This window comes from Hypanus sabinus, chromosome 4 (genome assembly GCF_030144855.1).
Source record: "Hypanus sabinus isolate sHypSab1 chromosome 4, sHypSab1.hap1, whole genome shotgun sequence".
NCBI classification, from domain to species: domain Eukaryota; kingdom Metazoa; phylum Chordata; class Chondrichthyes; order Myliobatiformes; family Dasyatidae; genus Hypanus; species Hypanus sabinus.
In genome coordinates, this window is record NC_082709.1 from 99,648,921 (window position 1) to 99,676,905 (window position 27,985).

At 54.9% G+C, this 27,985-nt stretch overlaps 1 protein-coding gene across 3 annotated transcripts in view; it reads right to left on the minus strand.

Annotated features, from left to right (window-relative positions):
* LOC132393023 (pleckstrin homology-like domain family B member 2) overlaps positions 1 to 27,985 on the minus strand; it is a 414,321-nt gene that overhangs the window by 297,198 nt on the left and 89,138 nt on the right. For all 3 annotated transcript variants that reach the window (XM_059967716.1, XM_059967715.1, XM_059967717.1), the window contains 2 exons: positions 26,955 to 27,970; positions 6,150 to 6,644 (listed from right to left, as the gene is read on the minus strand). In XM_059967716.1, the coding sequence (XP_059823699.1) occupies positions 6,150 to 6,644; positions 26,955 to 27,970 (1,511 nt within the window). The remainder of the gene's footprint in view (positions 1 to 6,149; positions 6,645 to 26,954; positions 27,971 to 27,985) is intronic.

Sequence of the window (27,985 nt, forward strand, 5' to 3'; positions counted from 1 at the left end):
ATATTGTAAATAGCTGCGGTCCCAACACTGAGACTTGCGGTACCCCACTAGTCACTGCCTGCCATTCTGAAAAGGACCCATTAATCCCTACTCTTTGTTTCCTGTCTGCCAACCAATGTTCTATCCATGTTAGTACCCTACTCCCAAAACCATGTGCTCTAATTTTGCCCACTAATCTCCTATGTGGGACCTTATCAAAGACTTTCTGAAAATCCAGGTACACTACATCCATTGGCTCTCCCTTGTCCATTTTCATAGTTACATCCTCAAAAATTCCAGAAGATTAGTCAAACATGATTTCCCCTTCGTAAGTCCATGCTGATTCGGACCGATCCTGTTACTGCTATCCAAATGTGCCACTATTTCATCTTCTATAATTGACTCCAGCATCTTCCCCACCACTGATGGCAGGCTAACTGGTCTATAATTCCCTGTTTTCTCTCTCCCTCCTTTCTTAAAAAGTGGGATAACATTAGCTACCCTCCAATCCACAGGAACTGATCTTGAATCTATAGAACATTGGAAAATGATTACCAATGCGTCCATGATTTCTAGAGCCGCCTCTTTAAGTACACTGGGATGCAGACCATCAGGCCCTGGGGATTTATCAGCCTTCAGTCCCATCAGTCTACCCAACACCATTTTCTGCCTAATGTGAATTTCCTTCAGTTCATCCATTACCCTAGGTCCTCTGGCCATTATTACATCTGGGAGATTGTTTGTGTCTTCCCTAGTGAAGACAGATCCAAAGTACCATGTCCTTGTTTTCCATAAATTCACCCGTTTCTGTCTTCAAGGACCCAACTTTGGTCTTAACTATTTTTTTTCCTCTTCACATACCTAAAGAAGCTTTTACTATCCTCCTTTATATTCTTGACTAGCTTACTTTCGTACCTCATCTTTTCTCCTCGTATTGCCTTTTTAGTAATTTTCTGTTGCTCTTTAAAAGTTTCCCAATCCTCTGTCTTCTCACTCATCTTTGCTATGTTATACTTCTTCTCCTTTATTTTTATACTGTCCTTGACTTCCCTTGTCAGCCACAGTCACCCCTTACTCCACTTAGAATCTTTCTTCCTCTTTGGAATGAACTGATCCTGCACCTTCTGTATTATTCCCAGAAATACAAGCCATTGTTGTTCCACTGTCATCCCTGCTAGGGTGCCCTTCCAGTCAACTTTGGCTAGCTCCTCCCTCATGGCTCCATAGTCCCCTTTGTTCAACTGTAATATTGACTCTCCGATTTTCCCTTCTCCCTCTCAAATTGTAGATTAAAACTTATATTATGGTCACTATCTCCTAATGGATCCTTTTCCCTGAGTTCCCTTATCAAATCCCGTTCATTACACAACACTAGATCTAGAATTGCCTTCTCCCTGGTAGACTCCAGTACAAGCTGTCCTAAGAATCTATCTCGGAGGCACTCAACAAATCTCTTTCTTGGGGTCCAGTACCAACCTGATTTTCCCAGTCTACCTACATGTTGAAATCCCCCATTACAACTGTAGCATTACCTTTGCGACATGCCAATTTTAACTCTTGATTCAACTTGCACCCTATATCCAGGCTACTATTTGGGAGCCTGTAGATAACTCCTATTAGGGTCTTTTTGCCCTCATAATTTCTCAGTTCTATCCATACTGACTCTACATCTCCTGATTCTATGTCACCCCTCACAAGGGACTGAATTTCATTCCTCACCAGCAGAGCCACCCCACCCCCTCTGCCCACCTGTCTGTCCTTTCAATAGGACATATACCTTTGAATATTCATTTCCCAGCCCTGGTCCTCTTGCAGCCATGTCTCTGTTACTCCTACAACATCATACTTGCCAATTTCCAACTGAGTCTCAAGCTCATCCACTTATACTTCGTGCATTCATATATAATACTTTTAATCCATTACTCCCCTCGCTTCTCACATCGATCCCTTGCACTTGGCCATACTCTCCGATCCCTTCCTGAGCTTTATGCCCCATCAATTCTGTTGCTTTTCTTAACTTTTCTTATTCTTTCTTTCCCTTTAACTCCATCCTTATATTTCCAGTTTGTCTCCTCCCCCCCCCCCCAACTTATTAGTTTAAACACACCTGTGTAGCAGTGGCAAACCTGCCTGCCAGAATGCTGGTCCCACCACCTGTTAAGGTGCAACCTACTTCACTTCCTACTGAAAGGCTGGCATGAATGAAACTGGCTGAAGGGCTTCTCTCTGTGCAGAAGACACTGGTGCTTGCATGAGTTGGAGGAATAGTACGTATTCACATCTTCCACCCATCATTTTTATAACCAAGATGGCGGCGCGACGCAGCGTGCAGCGGCCACTCCGGAACTGATTATCTGTTATTTGTGAAGTGGGGTGCCGTGCGCAAACATAATTGATTCAAAACGGATGTGGAAGCACGGAGAAACTTCGGGAAATTCCAGGAAGACCTTCTTCGTTGCTGCTGCTGCTGCTGAGGGGTCCGGGACTCTGCTGAGAAGAACAGGCCCCCAGTCCTCGGGGTCGCGTTGCCAGTGGCCATTGGCGGGGGCATCTTAATACGCTCGGCAGAGGATGGAGCTCGGAGAAGCTGTGCCGGAGGGGTTGGTCGTCAGCTCGAAGGTTCGACAGACTTGGACTCCTTTCGACGGACTCAGATTGCTTTCGGTGTGTGCTGCATCTGCAAGGCTGGTTTCGATGGAGCTTCCATTCTGTGCTACGTCTGCGAGGCTGAGTCGGGCAGCACCTTGGAAGTCCATAGTGGGGATACTCCCTTCTGCCGCTGGCGTGGGATGGCGAGTCTGTCGGGACCCTGGGGACTTGTGGAAACTGTGGTGATTTCTTTTGAACTTACAGTCTTTTAACATCTTGGACTATTTTCACTGTGCCCATAGTCTGTTTTTTTAATCAATTATGCTATTGTTTGCACTGTTGTAACTATATGTTGTAACTATGTGGTTTTGTGCAGGTCTTGTAGCTTTAGTTTTTGGTCTTGTTTTGTCTGGTGGATTTGGAGCTCCTTTCCGGGGAACGTGCTAAGACGGTAGCGTGACATTAATATGCAGCAGCCTCTCCGGACTCTGGATTGGGGATTGCCAAACGTTATGTGGATTTTCTGGTGTAGTCTGTTTTGTCATGTGCTTTTGTGATATCATTCTGGAGGAACGTTGTCTCATTTTTTAACTGCATTGCATTTGTGGTTTCTAAATGACAATAAACGGAATCTGAATCTGAATCTGAATCTGATCTCGAGATGGACTGAAGGAAAGAGGGAAGAGCGCCAGTATAAAAAGGGGGGGGGGGAGCTGGATTTTCCGAAAGAGGTAGGTCACTGCCAACTCTCGTCCCACCTGTTCTCTCCACGTTTTTACATGGCCATATTTCTGTCAGTCTGGAGAAAGGGTCTTGACCCAAAACGTCAAATGACCATTTCCTTCCATAGATGCTGTCTGACTGCCTGAGTTCTCGAAGCTCTTCTGTGTGCTCCTTGAGTTAAAGTTTCATTCCTTTCAGATTGTCAAGCCTCACCACCTTCTGAGATATCTTCACTGCCCCAGCCCTGGCTTCCTGATCACCATTCCATTAGATCTGCCGTTCCTTCAGTCGGCAGACTCCCAAACTACCCTCCCTCCCTCCCTACACCTGTGGCTCTTCATGGTTTTTACCTTCTCCAAAGCCCACTGCTAACCAAACTGCTGTCACCTACCCCAATGATTTCTCATATGCTTGGTATTTGTTTAATACTGAACACTCACACAAAGCACTTGGGATCATTTTGCTACACTGAGAGCACATTGCTGATGGAATGTTTCTGTTTAGGAACACAAGAGAAAGACTGGATAGGGAAGAAGATTGCTGACTGGTCATCATCCATGCAAGCATTTATATAAGGCATGGACCAGCAGACCCATTTATATAAGGCATGGACCAGCAGACCCATTTATATAAGGCATGGACCAGCAGTCCCAGTTATACAAGACATGGACCAGCAGACCCATTCATATAAGGCATGGAGCAGCAAACCCATTTATACAAGGCATGGAGCAGCAGACCCATTTATGAAAGGCATGGAGCAGCAGACCCATTTATATAAGGCATGGACCAGCAGACCCATTTATGCAAGGCATGGACCAGCAGTCCCAGTTATACAAGACATGGACCAGCAGACCCATTTATATAAGGCATGGACCAGCAGACCCATTTATGAAAGGCATGGAGCTGCAGACCCATTTATATAAGGCATGGACCAGCAGACCCATTTATGAAAGGCATGGACCAGCAGACCCATTTATATAAGGCATGGACCAGCAGACCCATTTATGAAAGGCATGGACCAGCAGACCCATTTATATAAGGCATGGACCAGCAGACCCATTTATATAAGGCATGGACCAGCAGACCCATTTATATAAGGCATGGACCAGCAGACCCATTTATGAAAGGCATGGAGCTGCAGACCCATTTATATAAGGCATGGACCAGCAGACCCATTTATGAAAGGCATGGACCAGCAGACCCATTTATATAAGGCATGGACCAGCAGACCCATTTATGAAAGGCATGGACCAGCAGACCCATTTATATAAGGCATGGACCAGCAGACCCATTTATATAAGGCATGGACCAGCAGACCCATTTATATAAGGCATGGACCAGCAGACCCATTTATGTAAGGCATGGACCAGCAGACCCATTTATGTAAGGCATGGACCAGCAGACCCATTTATATAAGGCATGGACCAGCAGACCCATTTATATAAGGCATGGACCAGCAGACCCAGTTATACAAAACATGGACCAGCAGACCCATTTATATAAGGCATGGACCAGCAGACCCATTTATGTAAGGCATGGACCAGCAGACCCATTTATATAAGGCATGGACCAGCAGACCCATTTATGTAAGGCATGGACCAGCAGACCCATTTATATAAGGCATGGACCAGCAGACCCATTTATGTAAGGCATGGACCAGCAGACCCATTTATATAAGGCATGGACCAGCAGACCCATTTATATAAGGCATGGACCAGCAGACCCAGTTATACAAGACATGGACCAGCAGACCCATTTATATAAGGCATGGACCAGCAGACCCATTTATGTAAGGCATGGACCAGCAGACCCATTTATGTAAGGCATGGACCAGCAGACCCATTTATATAAGGCATGGACCAGCAGACCCATTTATATAAGGCATGGACCAGCAGACCCAGTTATACAAGACATGGACCAGCAGACCCATTTATATAAGGCATGGACCAGCAGACCCATTTATGTAAGGCATGGACCAGCAGACCCATTTATATAAGGCATGGACCAGCAGACCCATTTATGTAAGGCATGGACCAGCAGACCCATTTATATAAGGCATGGACCAGCAGACCCATTTATATAAGGCATGGACCAGCAGACCCATTTATATAAGGCATGGACCAGCAGACCCATTTATATAAGGCATGGAGCCGTAGTCCCAAGGATGGCTTCCAGCGCACTGTAACCAGATTCTTGAATGGGCCTCTGTCATTTAACGATGAGCTTCTCCTAATCTCCCTCATCATGATTCTTTAGATATCTAGTCAAGTGGTTTATTGTTTGTCTATAAATAAATGGTTAATGTACTCATTCACATCAGTGCCTTCTGTCCCACTCACTGGGACTGTCAAATCTGTTTCCACATTTGGACAGATACATGAATACGGAAAGTCGAGTGGGATGCAATCAAATGGAATTGGCTTAGATGGGTGTCAAATCACAAGCAAGAGAAAATCTGCAGATGCTGGAAATCCAAGCAACACACACAAAATGCTGGAACCCAGAAGGCCAGGCAGTATCTAGGAAAAGAGTACAGTCGTGTTTCAGGCCGAAACCCTTCAGCAGGATTGGATTGGATTCACCTTTGACCAGTCCTGCCAAAGGGTCTTGGCCTGAAACGTCAACTGTACTTTTTTTCCGTGGATGCTGCCTGGCCTGCTGAGTTCCTCCAGCATTTTGTATGTGTCGTTACTCGGGAGCTGAAGGGCCTTTTCCATATTGTACTGCATTATGAAACAAAGACTAATGTTGCTCCTCTTATTCTGAAATGACTGGCCAGGCACGTTTGGAATTTGGCTCAGTGCCAGCTCACTACTGGTGAACCCAAAACACTCAGCTCTGAACAGTGAAGAACTCACCACGTTACCCGGAACCATGGCACCTCCTTCTCGAACATCACCAAACTGATTTAACCTCTCTGCCAGGTCATTTTGCTGGAGCTGGGGCTTCAGACAGTAGGACGAGGTGGAAGCAGCTGGATACTTGGGGGAGGTTTCAGTGGCACTGGAAGACGACAGCGCCCGAGGCTGCCCCAGCTGTGTGCGGGTCAGCTCCTCGCATCTGCCCGCATCCATGGAACCGGAGTTCCTCCTCGACCTTCGCCCGGAAGGAGGGAAGTCGAACACAGAGGAGGCGCACGGTGAGGCTCTCAGCTTCGCTCTGGTGTCACTCTCACCGCTACTGCGGGAACTGAACTCCAGCTGTGGTGAGCAGCCTCTGCTCTGAGTTAGCGACAGCCTGTGCAGCTCTTCACCGATCTTTTCAATGCTGCTCACCGCCGTCCCAGTTGTGCAACCACCCATCTTGTTATACTCCGTGCAGAGGTTCAGGATTGTCTCCAAACGCTGCCGTTCCTGCAAAGCAAGAGAGCAGAAGTCAGAGAGACGCTTCACTGCATCGACAGGAGTTAGACAACCCTTCATCCATACTGACCAAAATGACTTCCTCAGCAAGTGCCCTTTACTCACGTTTCACCCCCATTCCTGTCCACGTACCTGCCCAAGTGCCTTTGTACCTCCCTCAAACACCTTAGCAGCTTGTTCCACATATCTACCCCCCTCTGTGTGAAAACATTGCCCCTTAGGTCCCCCCTTTCACCTTAAAGGGGGATCCTTCCCCTCTCACCTTAAAGCTATGCCCTCTATTAGCACTGGTTTATTGTCAGTAATTAGTTAATTATTGTTCCTTGCACTGAGATACTATGAAAAGCTTCTGTTTGTGCGCCATCTGGACAAGTCATGCCATGCATGTGGAGTCTAAGATGGTAAATATCAATACAAAATGCAGGACATTGCAGAGAAAGTGCAGGCAGACACACAAATACAAAATGCAGGACATTGCAGAGAAAGTGCAGGCAGACACACAAATACAAGGGCCATAACCAGGCAGATCGGGAGATCTTTAGCGTTTGAGAGGGAGTCTGATAAAATAGAAGCTGTCCTTGAGCCTGGTGGCTTCTACGCTCTGAGGCTTGTGTGTCTTCTGCCCAAAGGGGGAGAATGTCCAGAGTGTGAGGGATCCTTTATTATGATGGCTGCTTTGCCAAGATAGCGGGAGTACAGATAGTCTCAAAATCATCGGTCAGCTAATCAGGAGAAATGTCATTATTCAGATGGCACTAAGTGCTCTGCCTCCTTTACCCAGAAACTCTGCCTCCTTTACCCTGGCTAGAGCTTCTCATTGTCACAATGACGTGTTTGGGCAAACCATTTAGCATGTCAACAGATGCAGCTTTTACACCACTGCCTACATCTCCAGAACAGTTATTTGATACAGAAATATATCAGCAACCGACACAGTATTATTGAACTCAAGCCCTCCAGTGCCAGGACAAGAGTTTAAGTTACAAGGAAGGAATTGACAGGCTAAGACTGGTTCGGAGGCTGAGGGGTGACTATGGAGATTCATAAAGTCAGGAATGGCATAGATACAAAAACACACAGCAGGGTAAAGAGAGTCGGAAACTAGAGGGCACAGGTTTAAAGTAAGAAGGGAAATAGTTAAAGGGAACTAGGCAATGTTTTCATAAAGAGGGGTGGTGGGAATACGGAACGAACTGCTAGAGGTAGGTACAGTTACTGTCTGAAATGAAAGAGGAGGAGGAGGGAGATGGCCAATATAAAGAGAGGAGGGTAAGAGGCGAGTCAGGATCTGGTAGGTGATAGGTAGATCCAGGAGAGGACGAGTCAGATGGGGGACGGAAGCCCTACTCACCTGAATCTATGCAGCTCTCAGCCCACTCCAGGAGTGACCCCAGGTCTCTGAAAGCAACTCTACTAACCACACCACTGTGACACCATTATCATCTTGCTTCTAACTTAATGAAATACAGGCATTGAAATGAACAACCCTTTGGCTCACCCTGTCCATTTCAGCTTTGCTCACTGAGCTGGCCCTCTGTCAGCACTCTCAACCTTTCCCATCCTCCCCAAGCAATCTGGAGAGGATTCAGAGGTGAACTACAGCTTTGAGAGCACCTGTCCGAATGTCCATTGAACGGTGTATTGTACCCACCTCTATCACATCCACTGATCAGAGATGAAGTACAGGACCTGAAGGTCAACACCAAGCAATTCAGGAACAACTTCTTCCCTTCCATCGTCAGATTTCTGAATGGTCCAGGAACCATAAACCACCTCATTGTGCCTTTTTATGCATTACTTATTGAATTTGTAAATTATAGTAATTTCATGTGTTTGCACTGAGTGCTGCCACAAAACAACAAATTTCACACCAGAAGATGAGAATAAATCTGATTCAGATTCTGACACTGATTGAGTACGATCTTTACAAGTAGTTTCACACTCTTTCACAAGTAGTTTCCAAACTTGCCTGCCAGTTTGGTATCGGTGTCAGAACCTTATCCCTGGGCCCTGTCCCACACTGTCTCTGGGCGCCATCCCACACTGTCCCTGGACACCATCCCACACTGTCCCTGGGCACAACCCACACTGTCTCTGGGCACCATCCCACACTGTCCCTGGGCACAACCCACAGTACTGTCCCTGGGCACCGTCCCACACTGTCCCTGGGCCCTACCCCGCACTGTGCCTGACACCATGCAACACTGTCCCTGGACACCATGCCACACAGTCCCTGGGCACAACCCACACTGTCCCTGGCACCATCCCACACTGTCCCTGGGCACCGTCCCACACTGTCCCTGGGCACCATCCCACACTGTCCCTGTGCACCATCCCACACTGTTCCTGGGCACCATCCCACACTGTCCCTGTGCACGACCCACAGTACTGTCCCTGGGCACCATCCCACACTGTCCCTGGGCACCGTCCCACACTGTCCCTGGGCACCATCCCACACTGTCCCTGGGCACCGTCCCACACTGTCCCTGGGCACAACCCACAGCACTGTCCCTGGGCACCGTCCCACACTGTCCCTGGGCACAACCCACAGTACTGTCCCTGGCACCATCCCACATTGTCCCTGGGCACAACCCACACTGTCCCTGGGCACCATCCCACACTGTCCCTGGGCACAACCCACAGTACTGTCCCTGGCACCATCCCACACTGTCCCTGGGCACAACCCACACTGTCCCTGGGCACCATCCCACACTGTCCCTGGGCACAACCCACAGTACTGTCCCTGGGCACCGTCCCACAGTCCCTGGGCCCTACCCCGCAATGTGCCTGACACCATGCCACACTGTCCCTGGACACCAACCCACACTGTCCCTGGGCACCGTCCCACACTGTCCCTGGGCACAACCCACAGTACTATCCCTGGGCACTGTCCCACACTGTCCCTGGGCACAATCCCACAGTACTGTCCCTGGCACCATCCCACACTGTCCCTGGGCACCATCCCACACCATCCCTGGGCACCATCCCACACTGTCCCTGGGCACGACCCACAGTACTGTCCCTGGGCACCATCCCACACTGTCCCTGGCACCATCCCACACTGTCCCTGGGCACCGTCCCACACTGTCCCTGGGCACCGTCCCACACTGTCCCTGTGCACCATCCCACACTGTTCCTGGGCACCATCCCACACTGTCCCTGTGCACGACCCACAGTACTGTCCCTGGGCACCATCCCACACTGTCCCTGGGCACCGTCCCACACTGTCCCTGGGCACCATCCCACACTGTCCCTGGGCACAACCCACACTGTCCCTGGACACCATCCCACACTGTCCCTGGGCACCATCCCACACTGTCCCTGGGCACAACCCACACTGTCCCTGGGCACCATCCCACACTGTCCCTGGGCACCATCCCACACTGTCCCTGGGCACAACCCACACTGTCCCTGGGCACCATCCCACACTGTCCCCGGGCACCATCCCACACTGTCCCTGGGCCCTACCCCACATTGTCCCTGTGCACCATCCCACACTGTCCCTGGACACCAACCCACACTGTCCCTGGGCACCGTCCCACACTGTCCCTGGGCACAACCCACAGTACTATCCCTGGGCACCGTCCCACACTGTCCCTGGGCACCATCCCACAGTACTGTCCCTGGCACCATCCCACACTGTCCCTGGGCACCATCCCACACCATCCCTGGGCACCATCCCACACTGTCCCTGGGAACGACCCACAGTACTGTCCCTGGGCACCATCCCACACTGTCCCTGGCACCATCCCACACTGTTCCTGGGCACCATCCCACACTGTCCCTGTGCACGACCCACAGTACTGTTCCTGGGCACCATCCCACACTGTCCCTGTGCACGACCCACAGTACTGTCCCTGGGCACCATCCCACACTGTCCCTGGGCACCATCCCACACTGTCCCTGGGCACCATCCCACACTGTCCCTGGGCACCATCCCACACAGTCCCTGGGCACCATCCCACACTGTCCCTGGGCACCATCCCACATTGTCCCTGGGCACCATCCCACACTGTTCCTGGGCACCATCTCACACTGTCCCTGGGCACCATCCCACACTGTTCCTGGGCACCATCCCACACTGTCCCTGGGCACCATCCCACATTGTCCCTGGGCACCATCCCACACTGTTCCTGGGCACCATCTCACATTGTCCCTGGGCACCATCCCACACTGTTCCTGGGCACCATCCCACACTGTCCCTGGGCACCATCCCACACTGTTCCTGGGCACCATCCCACATTGTCCCTGGGCACCATCCCACACTGTTCCTGGGCACCATCCCACACTGTCTCTGGGCACAATCCCACACTGTCCCTGGCACGATCCACAGTACTGTCCCTGGGCACCGTCCCACACTGTTCCTGGGCACCATCCCACACTGTCCCTGGGCACCATCCCACACTGTCTCTGTGCACCATCCCACACTGTTCCTGGGCACCATCCCACACTGTCCCTGGGCCCTACCCCACATTGTCCCTGTGCACCATCCCACACCGTCCCTGGGCACCATCCCACACTGTCCCTGGGCACCATCCCACATTGTCCCTGGGCACCATCTCACACAGTCCCTGGGCACCATCCCACACTGTCCCTGTGCCAGATCCACACTGTCCCTGGGCACCATCCCACACTGTCCCTGTGCACCATCCCACACTGTCCCTGTGCACCATCCCACACTGTCCCTGTGCACAATCCACACTGTCCCTGTGCACCATCCCACACTGTCCCTGGGCACCATCCCACACTGTCCCTGTGCACCATCCCACACTGTCCCTGTGCACCATCCCACACTGTCCCTGTGCACCATCCCACACTGTCCCTGGGCACCATCCCACACTGTCCCTGTGCACCATCCCACACTGTCCCTGTGCACCATCCCACACTGTCCCTGGGCACCATCCCACACTGTCCCTGTGCACCATCCCACACTGTCCCTGGGCACCATCCCACACTGTCCCTGTGCACCATCCCACACTGTCCCTGGGCACCATCCCACACTGTCCCTGTGCACCATCCCACACTGTCCCTGGGCACCATCCCACACTGTCCCTGTGCACCATCCCACACTGTCCCTGGGCACCATCCCACACTGTCCCTGTGCACCATCCCACACTGTCACTGTGCTACATCCCACACTGTCCCTGTGCACCATCCCACACTGTCCCTGTGCACGATCCACACTGTCCCTGGGCACCATCCCACACTGTCCCTGTGCATGATCCACACTGTCCATGGGCCCTACCCCACACTGTCCCTGTGCACCATCCCACACTGTCCCTGTGCACCATCTCACACTGTCCCTGGGCAACATCCCACACTGTCCATGGGCACAACCCACACTGTCCCTGGGCCCTACCCCGCACTGTGCCTGACACCATGCCACACTGTCCCTGGACACCATGCCACACTGTCCCTGGACACCATCCCACACTGTCCCTGGGAACAACCCACAGTACTGTCCCTGGGCACCGTCCCACACTGTCCCTGGGCACAACCCACAGTACTGTCCCTGGGCACCGTCCCACACTGTCCCTGGGCCCTACCCCGCACTGTCCCAGGGCACCATCCCACACTGTCCCTGGCACCATCTCACACTGTCCCTGTGCACAATCCACACTGTCCCTGTGCACCATCCCACACTGTCCCTGGGCACCATCCCACACTGTCCCTGGGCACCATCCCACACTGTCCCTATGCACGATCCACACTGTCCCTGTGCACGATCCACACTGTCCCTGGGCACCATCCCACACTGTCCCTGGGCCCTACCCCACATTGTCCCTGTGCACCATCCCACACTGTACTTGTGCACCATCCCACACTGTCCCTGGGCACCATCCCACACTGTCCCTGGGCACCGTCCCACACTGTCCCTGGGCACAACCCACAGTACTGTCCCTGGGCACCATCCCACACTGTCCCTGGGCCCTACCCCGCACTGTGCCTGACACCATGCCACACTGTCCCTGGACACCATCCCACACTGTCCCTGGGCACAACCCACAGTACTGTCCCTGGGCACCATCCCACACTGTCCCTGGGCCCTACCCCGCACTGTCCCTGACACCATGCCACACTGTCCCTGGACACCAACCCACACTGTCCCTGGGCACCGTCCCACACTGTCCCTGGGCACAACCCACAGTACTATCCCTGGGCACCATCCCACACTGTCCCTGGCACCATCCCACAGTACTGTCCCTGGCACCATCCCACACTGTCCCTGGGCACCATCCCACACCGTCACTGGGCACCATCCCACACTGTCCCTGGGCACCATCCCACACTGTCCCTGGGCACCATCTCACACTGTCCCTGGGCACCATCCCACACTGTCCCTGGGCACCATCCCACACTGTCCCTGGGCACCATCCCACACTGTCCCTGGGCACGACCCACAGTACTGTCCCTGGGCACCATCCCACACTGTCCCTGGGCACGACCCACAGTACTGTCCCTGGGCACCATCCCACACTGTCCCTGGGCATCATCCCACACTGTCCCTGGCACCATCCCACACTGTCCCTGGGCACCATCCCACACTGTCCCTGGCACAATCCCACACTGTCCCTGGGCACCATCCCACACTGTCCCTGGGCACCATCCCACACTGTCCCTTGGCACCATCCCACACTGTCCCTGGGCACCATCCCACACTGTCCCTGTGCACAATCCACACAGTCCCTGGGCACCATCCCACACTGTCCCTGGGCACCATCCCACACTGTCCCTGGGCACCATCCCACACTGTTCCTGGGCACCATCCCACACTGTCCCTGGGCCCTACCCCACATTGTCCCTGGGCACCATCCCACACTGTCCCTGTGCACCATCCCACACTGTCCCTGTGCACCATCCCACACTGTCCCTGTGCACCATCCCACATTGTCCCTGTGCACCATCCCACACTGTCCCTGGGCACCATCCCACACTGTCCCTGTGCACGATCCACACTGTCCCTGGGCACCATCCCACACTGTCCCTGGGCACCATCCCACACTGTTCCTGGGCACCATCCCACACTGTCCCTGGGCACCATCCCACACTGTCCCTGGGCACAACCCACAGTACTGTCCCTGGGCACCATCCCACACTGTCCCTGGGCCCTACCCCGCACTGTCCCTGACACCATGCCACACTGTCCCTGGACACCAACCCACACTGTCCCTGGGCACCGTCCCATACTGTCCCTGGGCACAACCCACAGTACTATCCCTGGGCACCATCCCACACTGTCCCTGGCACCATCCCACAGTACTGTCCCTGGCACCATCCCACACTGTCCCTGGGCACCATCCCACACCGTCCCTGGGCACCATCCCACACTGTCCCTGGGCACCATCCCACACTGTCCCTGGGCACCATCCCACACTGTTCCTGGGCACCATCCCACACTGTCCCTGGGCACCATCCCACACTGTCCCTGGGCACCATCCCACACTGTCCCTGGGCACCATCCCACACTGTTCCTGGGCACCATCTCACACTGTCCCTGGGCACGACCCACAGTACTGTCCCTAGGCACCATCCCACACTGTTCCTGGGCACCATCCCACACTGTTCCTGGGCACCATCCCACACTGTTCCTGGGCACCATCCCACACTGTCCCTGTGCACCATCCCACACTGTCCCTGTGCACAATCCACACAGTCCCTGGGCACCATCCCACACTGTCCCTGGGCACCATCCCACACTGTCCCTGGGCACCATCCCACACTGTTCCTGGGCACCATCCCACACTGTCCCTGGGCCCTACCCCACATTGTCCCTGGGCACCATCCCACACTGTCCCTGTGCACCATCCCACACTGTCCCTGTGCACCATCCCACACTGTCCCTGTGCACCATCCCACACTGTCCCTGTGCACCATCCCACATTGTCCCTGTGCACCATCCCACACTGTCCCTGGGCACCATCCCACACTGTCCCTGTGCACGATCCACACTGTCCCTGGGCACCATCCCACACTGTCCCTGGGCACCATCCCACACTGTTCCTGGGCACCATCCCACACTGTCCCTGGGCACCATCCCACACTGTCCCTGGGCACAACCCACAGTACTGTCCCTGGGCACCATCCCACACTGTCCCTGGGCCCTACCCCGCACTGTCCCTGACACCATGCCACACTGTCCCTGGACACCAACCCACACTGTCCCTGGGCACCGTCCCACACTGTCCCTGGGCACAACCCACAGTACTATCCCTGGGCACCATCCCACACTGTCCCTGGCACCATCCCACAGTACTGTCCCTGGCACCATCCCACACTGTCCCTGGGCACCATCCCACACCGTCCCTGGGCACCATCCCACACTGTCCCTGGGCACCATCCCACACTGTCCCTGGGCACCATCCCACACTGTTCCTGGGCACCATCCCACACTGTCCCTGGGCACCATCCCACACTGTCCCTGGGCACCATCCCACACTGTCCCTGGGCACCATCCCACACTGTTCCTGGGCACCATCTCACACTGTCCCTGGGCACGACCCACAGTACTGTCCCTAGGCACCATCCCACACTGTTCCTGGGCACCATCCCACACTGTTCCTGGGCACCATCCCACACTGTCCCTGTGCACCATCCCACACTGTCCCTAGGCACCATCCCACACTGTTCCTGGGCACCATCCCACACTGTCCCTGGGCACCATCTCACACTGTCCCTGTGCACGATCCACACTGTCCCTGGGCACCGTCCCACACTGTCCCTGGGCACCATCCCACACTGTCCCTGGGCACGACCCACACTGTTCCTGTGCACGATCCACAATACTGTCCCTGGGCACCATCCCACAGTCTATGGCATCCTAAAGCACACAAAACCTGCAGAGGATTCGTGGAGCACCTAAGTCCAAAGATGTGATGGAAATGTGGAACAGAAGGGCAATTCAGAGCTCACTCGGAGGGGAATTCCATGGAATGTGGAACAGAAGGGCAATTCAGAGCTCACTCGGAGGGGAATTCCATGGAATGTGGAACAGAAGGGCAATTCAGAGCTCACTCGGAGGGAATTCCATTTAACACTCTGGAGGGAACAGCCAATGCCAGTTTCTGATGTCATCAAACCAGCTACATTCATCCGTTACACTAGTTATCGGTTCGTTAAAGACCCTAGGACTCGGGAAGATTCATTGAAGACATAAACGACAACAGAACAAACTACTGGAGAAACTCAGTGGGTCAGTAAGGAAGTGACGTTTCAGGTCCAGACCCAACTTCAGCATCAGGTCTGCTGTTTGACAGAGTCACAGGGCTGTCTCAGACTTACCTCCAACGCTGACAATGGGGTCTCCAGCGGATTAAACCGCATGTTGATGGGTTCCCCTCTTGAGTTAATTAAAATACTGAGCAGCAGGTAGACCTGGCCCTCCTCCTTTTCACCCAAATTTTCAACCTTTCCTTCGACCACCAAAAAATCTCTTAAATTTCAGTCCTCCATCAGGAACATTGAACCAATGGCTGGACCTGTCACCTTCTTATTCCCTTGTTCAAATGGACTCGAAGCCGGACTCTATGTGAAGAAACCCCTGAACAACTGGCTAAGTGTAACCTGATCCAGAAGTGACTGACCCTGGGATCTGATGTCAGAGGATGTGCTAAAATCAGAGCTCGGAGACTCTGAGCTTCCGTTCAGCTGAGTTATAAACCTAATCTGTCAGCAGCCACGGCATTTGTTTTGGTTTATGTGGGGAAGTTGGATCAGCAAGGCTGAGTGCCTGGCACTGGGTCACCATTCTGTTTCAGCTGGAGTTGACCTGCCTGAACCTGGATCCAAAAATCCAGGTGGATTAGTGTGGGAGGAGTGAGGAGAGAAGCCGAAACAAGGCCAGCGCTCGGGTGGAAAAGACCAGCCAACACCATCCCTCTGTGAAAAGTGTGCTGGCAGGATTCCTGTTCCCATCTCAGGCCCATCTTCAAAGTCAGCCATGAGCCATGAGTCCTCCCTGAAAACATCATGAGGGGTATATATAAGGAGGATGCATACATGTTCTCGTTCCCAGAGCTGGAGGCTCGCAAACTCAAGGGCATAGGTATAAGGTGAGAGGGAGAGGTTTAATACCAAGCTGAGGGGGCGGGATGGTACAGACAGAGGGGTGGTAGAGACGGTGGGGTGGTAGAGATGCTGGGGTGGTAGAGACGGTGGGGTGGTAGAGATGCTGGGGCGGTAGAGATGGTGGGGTGGTAGAGATGCTGGGGTGGTAGAGAAGCTGGGGCGGTAGAGACGGTGGGTGGTAGAGACGATGGGGTGGTAGAGATGCTAGGGTGGTAGAGACGGTGGGGTGGTAGAGATGCTAGGGTGGTAGAGACGGTGGGGTGGTAGAGATGCTGGGGTGGTAGAGACGATGGGGTGGTAGAGATGCTAGGGTGGTAGAGACGGTGGGGTGGTAGAGATGCTGGGGTGGTAGAGACGATGGGGTGGTAGAGATGCTGGGGTGGTAGAGACGGTGGGGTGGTTGAGACGGTGGGTGGTAGAGACGGTGGAGTGGTAGAGATGCTGGGGTGGTAGAGACGGTGGGGTGGTTGAGACGGTGGGTGGTAGAGACGGTGGAGTGGTAGAGATGCTGGGGTGGTAGAGACGGTGGGGTGGTTGAGACGGTGGGTGGTAGAGACGATGGGGTGGTTGAGATGCTGGGGTGGTAGAGACGATGGGGTGGTAGAGATGCTGGGGTGGTAGAGACGGTGGGTGGTAGAGGCGATAGGGTGGTAGAGATGCTGGGGTGGTAGAGACGATGGGGTGGTAGAGAAGCTGGGGTGGTAGAGATGCTGGGGCGGTAGAGATGCTGGGGTGGTAGAGACGGTGGGTGGTAGAGGCGATAGGGTGGTAGAGATGCTGGGGTGGTTGAGATGCTGGGGTGGTAGAGACGATGGGGTGGTAGAGATGCTGGGGCGGTAGAGACGGTGGGTGGTAGAGACGATGGGGTGGTAGAGATGCTAGGGTGGTAGAGACGGTGGGTGGTAGAGGCGATGGGGTGGTAGAGATGCTGGGGTGGTAGAGACGGTGGGGTGGTAGAGACGGTGGGTGGTAGAGACGATGGGGTGGTAGAGATGCTGGGGTGGTAGAGACGATGGGGTGGTAGAGGCGATAGGGTGGTAGAGATGCTGGGGTGGTAGAGACGGTGGGGTGGTAGAGGCGATAGGGTGGTAGAGACGGTGGGTGGTAGAGATGCTGGGGTGGTAGAGACGGTGGGGTGTTAGGGACGGTGGGGTGGTAGAGGCGATGGGGTGGTAGAGACGGTGGGTGGTAGAGATGCTGGGGTGGTAGAGACGGTGGGTGGTAGGGACGATGGGGTGGTAGGGACGATGGGGTGGTAGAGGTGATGGGGTGGTAGAGACGGTGGGTGGTAGAGACGCTGGGGTGGTAGAGACGATGGGGTGGTAGAGATGCTGGGGCGGTAGAGACGGTGGGGTGGTAGAGACGGTGGGTGGTAGAGACGGTGGGGTGGTTGAGGTGATGGGCGGTAGAGACGGTGGGGTGGTAGAGACGGTGGGGTGGTTGAGGTGATGGGTGGTAGAGACGGTGGGGTGTTTGAGGTGATGGGTGATAGAGACGGTGGGGTGGTTGAGGTGATGGGTGGTAGAGACGGTGGGGTGGTTGAGGTGATGGGTGGTAGACACGATGGGATGGTAGAGACGATGGGGTGGTAGAGGTGATGGGGTGGTAGAGACGGTGGGGCGGTAGAGACGGTGGGGTGGTAGAGACGCTGGGGCGGTAGAGACGGTGGGGTGGTAGAGACGGTGGGTGGTAGAGACGGTGGGTGGTAGAGATGGTGGGGTGGTTGAGGTGATGGGCGGTAGAGATGGTGGGGTGTTTGAGGTAATGGGTGGTAGAGACGGTGGGGTGTTTGAGGTGATGGGTGGTAGAGACGGTGGGGTGGTTGATGTGATGGGTGGTAGAGATGGTGGGGTGTTTGAGGTAATGGGTGGTAGAGACGGTGGGGTGTTTGAGGTGATGGGTGGTAGAGACGGTGGGGTGGTTGATGTGATGGGTGGTAGAGACGGTGGGGTGTTTGAGGTGATGGGTGGTAGAGACGGTGGGGTGGTTGATGTGATGGGTGGTAGAGACGGTGGGGTGTTTGAGGTGATGGGTGGTAGAGACGGTGGGGTGGTTGAGGTGATGGGTGGTAGAGACGGTGGGGTGGTAGAGACGGTGGGTGGTAGAGACGGTGGGGTGGTTGAGGTGATGGGTGGTAGAGATGGTTGAGTGGTTGAGGTGATGGGTGGTAGAGATGGTTGAGTGGTTGAGGTGATGGGTGGTAGAGATGGTTGAGTGGTTGAGGTGATGGGACGGTAGAGACGGTGGGTGGTAGAGACGCTGGGGTGGTAGAGACGGTGGGTGGTAGAGACGCTGGGTGGTAGAGACGGTGGGTGATAGAGACGGTGGGTGGTAGAGGTGATGGGTGGTAGAGACGGTGGGTGGTAGAGGCGATGGGTGGTAGAGACGCTGGGGTGGTAGAGATGGTGGGTGGTAGAGACGCTGGGGTGGTAGAGACGCTGGGATGGTAGACACGATGGGGTGGTAGAGATGATGGGGTGGTAGAGACGCTGGGGCGGTAGAGACGCTGGGGCGGTAGAGACGATGGGGCGGTAGACACGATGGGGTGGTAGAGATGATGGGGTGGTAGAGACGCTGGGATGGTAGACACGATGGGGTGGTAGAGATGATGGGGTGGTAGAGACGCTGGGATGGTAGAGACGCTGGGGTGGTAGAGACGATGGGGTGGTAGAGACGGTGGGTGGTAGAGACGGTGGGTGGTAGAGACGATGGGGTGGTAGAGATGGTGGGTGGTAGAGACGCTGGGGCGGTAGAGACGGTGGGGTGGTAGAGGCGATGGGGTGGTAGAGACGATGGGGTGGTAGAGACGCTGGGTGGTAGAGACGGTGGGTGGTAGAGATGATGGGTGGTAGAGACGCTGGGTGGTAGAGACGGTGGGTGGTAGAGACGGTGGGTGGTAGAGACGATGGGTGGTAGAGACGGTGGGTGGTAGAGACAATGGGTGGTAGAGACGGTGGGTGGTAGAGACGATGGGGTGGTAGAGACAGTGGGTGGTAGAGACGATGGGGTGGTAGAGACGGTGGGTGGTAGAGACGATGGGGTGGTAGAGACGGTGGGTGGTAGAGACGGTGGGGTGGTAGAGACGGTGGGTGGTAGAGACGATGGGGTGGTAGAGACGGTGGGGTGGTAGAGACGGTGGGGTGGTAGAGACGGTGGGTGGTAGAGACGATGGGGTGGTAGAGACGGTGGGTGGTAGAGACGATGGGGTGGTAGAGACGGTGGGGTGGTAGAGACGGTGGGGTGGTAGAGACGGTGGGTGGTAGAGACGATGGGGTGGTAGAGACGGTGGGTGGTAGAGACGATGGGGTGGTAGAGACGGTGGGTGGTAGAGACGATGGGGTGGTAGAGACGGTGGGGTGGTAGAGACGGTGGGTGGTAGAGACGCTGGGGTGGTAGAGACGGTGGGTGGTAGAGACGGTGGGTGGTAGAGACGCTGGGGCGGTAGAGACGGTGGGTGGTAGAGACGGTGGGTGGTAGAGACGCTGGGGTGGTAGAGATGGTGAGGTGGTAGTGACGGTGTGGTGGTAGAGACGCTGGGGCGGTAGAGATGGTCGAGTGGTTGAGGTGATGGGTGGTAGAGACGCTGGGGTGGTGGAGACGGTGGGGTGTTTGAGGTGATGGGTGGTAGAGACGGTGGGGTGGTTGAGGTGATGGGTGGTAGAGACGCTGGGGTGGTAGAGACGGTGGGGTGTTTGAGGTGATGGGTGGTAGAGATGGTGGGGTGGTTGAGGTGATGGGTGGTAGAGACGCTGGGGTGGTAGAGACGGTGGGGTGGTTGAGGTGATGGGTGGTAGAGACGCTGGGGTGGTTGAGGTGATGGGCGGTAGAGACGCTGGGGTGGTAGAGACGGTGGGGTGTTTGAGGTGATGGGTGGTAGAGATGGTCGAGGGGTTGAGGTGATGGGTGGTAGAGACGGTGGGGTGTTTGAGGTGATGGGTGGTAGAGACGGTGGGTGGTAGAGATGCTGGGGTGGTAGAGACGGTGGGGTGGTTGAGGTGATGGGTGGTAGAGACGGTGGGTGGTAGAGATGCTGGGGTGGTAGAGACGGTGGGGTGGTTGAGGTGATGGGTGGTAGAGACGGTGGGGTGTTTGAGGTGATGGGTGGTAGAGACGGTGGGGTGGTTGAGGTGATGGGTGGTAGAGACGGTGGGGTGTTTGAGGTGATGGGTGGTAGAGACTGTGGGGTGTTTGAGGTGATGGGTGGTAGAGACGGTGGGTGGTAGAGATGCTGGGGTGGTAGAGACGGTGGGGTGATTGAGGTGATGGGTGGTAGAGACGGTGGGTGGTAGAGATGCTGGGGTGGTAGAGACGGTGGGGTGGTTGAGGTGATGGGTGGTAGAGACGGGGTGGTAGAGACGGTGGGGTGTTTGAGGTGATGGGTGGTAGAGACGGTGGGGTGGTTGAGGTGATGGGTGGTAGAGACGGTGGGGTGTTTGAGGTGATGGGTGGTAGAGACGGTGGGGTGTTTGAGGTGATGGGTGGTAGAGACGGTGGGGTGGTTGATGTGATGGGTGGTAGAGACGGTGGGGTGGTTGAGGTGATGGGTGGTAGAGACGGTGGGGTGTTTGAGGTGATGGGTGGTGGAGACGGTGGGGTGGTAGAGGTGATGGGTGGTAGAGACGGTGGGGTGGTTGAGGTGATGGGTGTTAGAGACGGTCGAGTGGTTGAGGTGATGGGTGGTTGAGGTGATGGGTGGTAGAGACGGTTGGGTGGTTGAGGTGATGGGTGGTAGAGACGGTGGGGTGTTTGAGGTGATGGGTGGTAGAGACGGTCGAGTGGTTGAGGTGATGGGTGGTAGAGACGGTGGGGTGTTTGAGGTGATGGGTGGTAGAGACGGTGGGGTGGTAGAGACGGTGGGGTGTTTGAGGTGATGGGTGGTAGAGACGGTGGGGTGTTTGAGGTGATGGGTGGTAGAGACGGTGGGGTGGTAGAGACGGTGGGGTGGTTGAGGTGATGGGTGGTAGAGACGGTGGGGTGTTTGAGGTGATGGGTGGTAGAGACGGTGGGGTGGTAGAGACGGTGGGGTGGTTGAGGTGATGGGTGGTAGAGATGGTCGAGTGGTTGAGGTGATGGGTGGTAGAGACGGTCGAGTGGTTGAGGTGATGGGTGGTAGAGACGGTCGAGTGGTTGAGGTGATGGGTGGTAGAGACGGTGGGGTGGTAGAGGTGATGGGTGGTAGAGACGGTGGGGTGGTAGAGACGGTGGGGTGGTAGAGACGGTGGGGTGGTAGAGACGGTGGGGTGGTTGAGGTGATGGGTGGTAGAGACGGTGGGGTGGTTGAGGTGATGGGTGGTAGAGACGGTGGGGTGGTAGAGATGGTGGGGTGGTTGAGGTGATGGGTGGTAGAGATGGTGGGGTGTTTGAGGTGATGGGTGGTAGAGACGCTGGGGTGGTAGAGATGGTGGGGTGTTTGAGGTGATGGGTGGTAGAGATGGTGGGGTGTTTGAGGTGATGGGTGGTAGAGACGGTGGGGTGTTTGATGTGATGGGTGGTAGAGACGGTGGGGTGGTTGATGTGATGGGTGGTAGAGACGGTGGGGTGTTTGAGGTGATGGGAGGTGGAGATGGTGGGGTGTTTGAGGTGATGGGTGGTAGAGATGGTGGGGTGTTTGAGGTGATGGGTGGTAGAGACGGTGGGGTGTTTGATGTGATGGGTGGTAGAGACGGTGGGGTGGTTGATGTGATGGGTGGTAGAGACGGTGGGGTGTTTGAGGTGATGGGTGGTAGAGACGGTGGGGTGTTTGAGGTGATGGGTGGTGGAGACGGTGGGGTGGTAGAGGTGATGGGTGGTAGAGACGGTGGGGTGGTTGAGGTGATGGGTGTTAGAGACGGTCGAGTGGTTGAGGTGATGGGTGGTAGAGACGGTTGGGTGGTTGAGGTGATGGGTGGTAGAGACGGTGGGGTGTTTGAGGTGATGGGTGGTAGAGACGGTCGAGTGGTTGAGGTGATGGGTGGTAGAGACGGTGGGGTGTTTGAGGTGATGGGTGGTAGAGACGGTGGGGTGGTAGAGACGGTGGGGTGTTTGAGGTGATGGGTGGTAGAGACGGTGGGGTGTTTGAGGTGATGGGTGGTAGAGACGGTGGGGTGGTAGAGACGGTGGGGTGGTTGAGGTGATGGGTGGTAGAGACGGTGGGGTGTTTGAGGTGATGGGTGGTAGAGACGGTGGGGTGGTAGAGACGGTGGGGTGGTAGAGACGGTGGGGTGGTTGAGGTGATGGGTGGTAGAGATGGTCGAGTGGTTGAGGTGATGGGTGGTAGAGACGGTCGAGTGGTTGAGGTGATGGGTGGTAGAGATGGTCGAGTGGTTGAGGTGATGGGTGGTAGAGACGGTCGAGTGGTTGAGGTGATGGGTGGTAGAGACGGTCGAGTGGTTGAGGTGATGGGTGGTAGAGACGGTGGGGTGGTAGAGGTGATGGGTGGTAGAGACGGTGGGGTGGTAGAGACGGTGGGGTGGTAGAGACGGTGGGGTGGTTGAGGTGATGGGTGGTAGAGACGGTGGGGTGGTAGAGACGGTGGGGTGTTTGAGGTGATGGGTGGTAGAGACGGTGGGGTGGTTGAGGTGATGGGTGGTAGAGACGGTGGGGTGGTAGAGATGGTGGGGTGTTTGAGGTGATGGGTGGTAGAGATGGTGGGGTGTTTGAGGTGATGGGTGGTAGAGACGCTGGGGTGGTAGAGATGGTGGGGTGTTTGAGGTGATGGGTGGTAGAGATGGTGGGGTGTTTGAGGTGATGGGTGGTAGAGACGGTGGGGTGTTTGATGTGATGGGTGGTAGAGACGGTGGGGTGGTTGATGTGATGGGTGGTAGAGACGGTGGGGTGTTTGAGGTGATGGGAGGTGGAGATGGTGGGGTGTTTGAGGTGATGGGTGGTAGAGACGGTGGGGTGTTTGAGGTGATGGGTGGTGGAGACGGTGGGGTGGTTGAGGTGATGGGTGGTAGAGACGGTGGGGTGGTTGAGGTGATGGGTGGTAGAGACGGTGGGGTGGTTGAGGTGATGGGTGGTAGAGACGGTGGGGTGGTTGAGGTGATGGGTGGTAGAGACGGTGGGGTGGTTGAGGTGATGGGTGGTAGAGACGGTGGGGTGGTAGAGACGGTGGGGTGGTTGAGGTGATGGGTGGTAGAGACGGTGGGGTGGTAGAGACGGTGGGGTGGTTGAGGTGATGGGTGGTAGAGACGGTGGGGTGGTAGAGACGGTGGGGTGGTTGAGGTGATGGGTGGTAGAGACGGTGGGGTGGTTGAGGTGATGGGTGGTGGAGACGGTGGGGTGGTTGAGGTGATGGGTGGTAGAGACGGTGAGGTGTTTGAGGTGATGGGTGGTAGAGATGGTCGAGTGGTTGAGGTGATGGGTGGTAGGGATGATGGGTGGTAGGGACAGTGAATTCTGTAGCTGATGCATACTGCACCATAAGGTAGATGCCCTGATCCAAAGTTTCTCTCCTCTGTTTGACCTGCTGAGTTCGTTTAGCATATTGTCCATCTTACAAATTCCTGAGATCCCAATAAGGGCTTGGAAATATTTCACCACAGGATATACTCATGGCTCCATTCAAACCAATGACTGCCACACCCCAGAAACACACATAAAATGCTGGGGGAACTCAACAGGCCAGGCAGCATCTATGGAAAAGAGTACAGTCGACGTTTCAGGATGAGACCCTTTGGCAGGACTTGATTGTGATTGGTCTACCACTCCGCTCTGGAATATACCCCAAACACCACTTCCCTACTACAGAGTATGTTGGGGGGCAGGGGGGTGTCTGTGTTGTCATGAAACCTCCAACCTTATACATGTCCCAGAACAGCCAAAGCAATAAGAGCAGTGAGACAGTTAATCCCCACTCCCCCCTACACACGCTTTCCTGTTCGGTCCTCCGAAACCACAGTCACTCCGTTTAAAAGGTCCTGGGCTTACACACGACCTGCTTCTGTCCACCATTGATGTACTCTCCATATACCTTCCTTCTCCATCTTTCCCGTGTTCTTGCCCCATCTGTACACCCTTCCCCCTCCCCTGTACCCCAACACCTCCATCTTACCCTTCCCCTCTCCTGTACCCCAGCCCATCCTTGTACCCTACCCCCTCCACTGTACCCTTCCCCCTCCCCGTACCCATCCCCTCCTCGTGCCATTCCCCCTCCCCTGTACCCTCTCCACTCCCTCCTGTTTGTACCTTTCCCTGCTTGTGTATTATTTAACTCCATTTTACAGTTTCTCAGCATTTTCCAGTAGTTTAATTTGTTTAAATATAACTTTATAAAGGTAGGTTAATAGTAAATTTAACTTTAATCATGCATGAATGTTTGTGAGTATCAGAAATGCACTGCCCTTGGCTGGGGACATGTACGAACTGGATGCAGAGAGTACAGAGGGCTCTAGCTGACCTGACCCTCACTACGGAGGAACAGTGGCAGCAAATCGCTGCTTTATGAACTGGATGCAGAGAGTACAGGGGGCTCTAGCTGACCTGACCCTCACTACGGAGGAACAGTGGCAGCAAATCGCTGCTTTATGAACTGGATGCAGAGAGTACAGGGGGCTCACCGGCCAGGAAAAATTCCTGACTCCTCACCACAGCTAAATATGGGCTGCAAATCTCAAGCAGTTAGCAGGAGGGGGCAGACTACATATGCAAAACATATGGCAATAGTATTTGCTTTAAATATCAACATTAATGATTCTCCAGGGACTGGGGAATCTCAGCCTCCACCCAAGATATCAAGTGTCCATTTCCTTCCATCGATGTTGCCTGGCCCACTAAGTTCCACCCACATGCTGTGTGTTTCTGCCACCACGTAATGTGAGGGACACTAAACTCCATAATTATCCTGCTCAATCCACAACAATTCAACATTTCTCTGTATCAACCACCTTAACTTAACCACATACTTCAACAACACACCTGTTCATGTTAGTCTCGAAGCAATCAGTACGCTAGCTGGCATTTGGACTGTTTCCACTCCGAACTTTCACCGACACCATCACACAGGGCACTTGTGAATCTCCAAATCCAATGGACAATGACATGTCCCAGTGATCCGAACCAAAACAGAGCACTTGACTTCTACTGAGCATACGATTGACTGTTCTCAGAAAAAGGCAACGTCCAGGCTCTGTTCTTACATCTGAGATTACGGATAGGCCAGACAGTCAAGGAAAGTCAAGCAATTCAGGCAGAGGGGTAAAGATTGGAGAGCCGGGCAGAAAGAGGAACAAAGCAGGGAGGCAGATGATTGGAAATCAGTTATCAGGCAGGAGGAGCTGGGTTTAGTTCACTTCAAGAACTCCATTCCAAATCAATCATATGGTAACGACAATCCTGGCAACAATCCAGAAGGAGCAGTCTCCAGAGTCCATAGACACACATCCTTCCAAACGCTCTCCTGTCCCAGAATCGACAGCACAGAGAGGGCAGAGACTGGCTGACAGAGTGGCGGGGAAATGCAAGAGGCTGAGGGCAGGGAAGGGAGAGAGAAGTCAGGAACTGGGTAAGTGAGAGAAGGAGGTTGAGAAAGAGAAATTATATATCAGAGCATGTACAATGAACAGTGCTTTACGTTTTTCTCGATGCATTAAAACTAGTCACGAACTACACTGTTGCTCGTACCAACTCTTCCCGAACTCCCTCTCACCCACCTTCCATGAGTTCCCTCACTCTTCGAGCTCCTCGCTCTCCCCGAGATCCCTCACACAGCGGATGATTGGGGTCCAACAGAGCCCCTGCCCCCATGCCTCTTTACTCTCTGTTATTGCTGCCCCAGTAATAAATGGGCTCTACTTTTACACAATTTGGTTCTAACCATGAGTCAAAAGATAGACAAAACTCACTCCACATGGTCACCTGACATCCGCAGATTTGTAACGATGGCATAAGAAGCACTTTGGACTGATAAGAAGTTTACTAGATGTGGAGAAAGAGCAGAACCTGTAGGAGCTAAAAGCTGAACTTTGACTTTTGAATGAAGTGAGGGACCTGGTTGAGATACTCCAGGCAGCCAGAGGCCACAGGCCCATTACCTGGGGACCTGTTCCCTTTGCCTCTCAGCTTCACATGACTGGCCAGTTAACCTACCGACCCGACCGTCAAGGAAAAGAGGAGCAGAGCACCCAGGGAAAACCCGCACCAACATGCAAACTCCCCACAAATGACACGCGAGTTGAGGATGGACCCCGGGTGTAAGAAAGGCAGCCCCCCCCCACCCCGTTTTGCTGTCTGCCGGGCTGGCATTTTTACTTGACTCACCAGACGCTCCATCTCCTGCTCACGCAGCCTCTCATCCTTCTGCCGCTGGTGGTAGTCCACCAGGTCCTCCTCATTGCCCCCGAGGGAGCTGATGCTGCCAGCACGCTGACGGAAGCTGGGCGAGGGGCAACGATGGCCCAGGGGCCTCCCACCCTCGCAGCCCTGGAAGTGCAGTGGACTGGCAGGGAGGCTCCAGTTCCGAGCTGTGGGCTCCGACCCTGGGAAGAAGCCCCCGTTCTGCATGCAGCTGCGGCCCAGGGGACTGTCCCTCCCTCGCGAGCTCGGGGCTGCCCCGGGGCCACTCCTCAGGATGCCTGCCCCCTCGGCCTCCAGGCCCGAACGATGCTGCCGTGACCCCAGCCTCGGGAAGGGGTGGACAGGGAGCCCTTTAGGGCCAATAGAGGATGGGATTGGGGCAAAGGGGACCAGCTGGGCCTCAGTCACCCCATGCAGCTTGGGCAGTGAGCGGCTGTGAACCCCCATCTGCTGCAGACCGCCCCCAGCACCCAGCCTGGCTCGAGGAAGGGCCCCAGAAGCCCTCTCCTGCCCTATGTACCAGTAATCAGGGAGGCCAGGTGTCAGCTGCAGCCTACGGCCCATCCTGGGGCTAGAGGGCATGCTGGCCGACTCCTTCCCCCGACTTGAGCTCCAACCAGCCCTTTCTGGCCACCGACTGTCATCCCAGCCATAGAAGGGCTCTTGGCTTCTGGGCGGGCCCCACCTCCCCCAAGGTTGGTTAGAGGAGGGGGTCCGTGGGGAATTCAGTGGGATCGGAGAGCTGGAGAGGAACAGCTGCTGGGAGGTGCCAGCAGGCTGCAGCTGGGCTGGAGGAAGCAGGGGAGAGGCCAGCCGGGAGCTGTGAGAGGGCCGTCCATCAGCAGCGTGGGGGGCCTGAGCCTCGGGTCCTGGGCTGTGTCGAGTAGACTTCACTGGCTTGGCCTCTGCGTCCAGGAGACCTCCGCCGCTTGCCACTCGCAGGGCCGGTGAGTGTGCCAAGACCTGGCCGTTGGCAAGACCTGTCAGAGAGACGA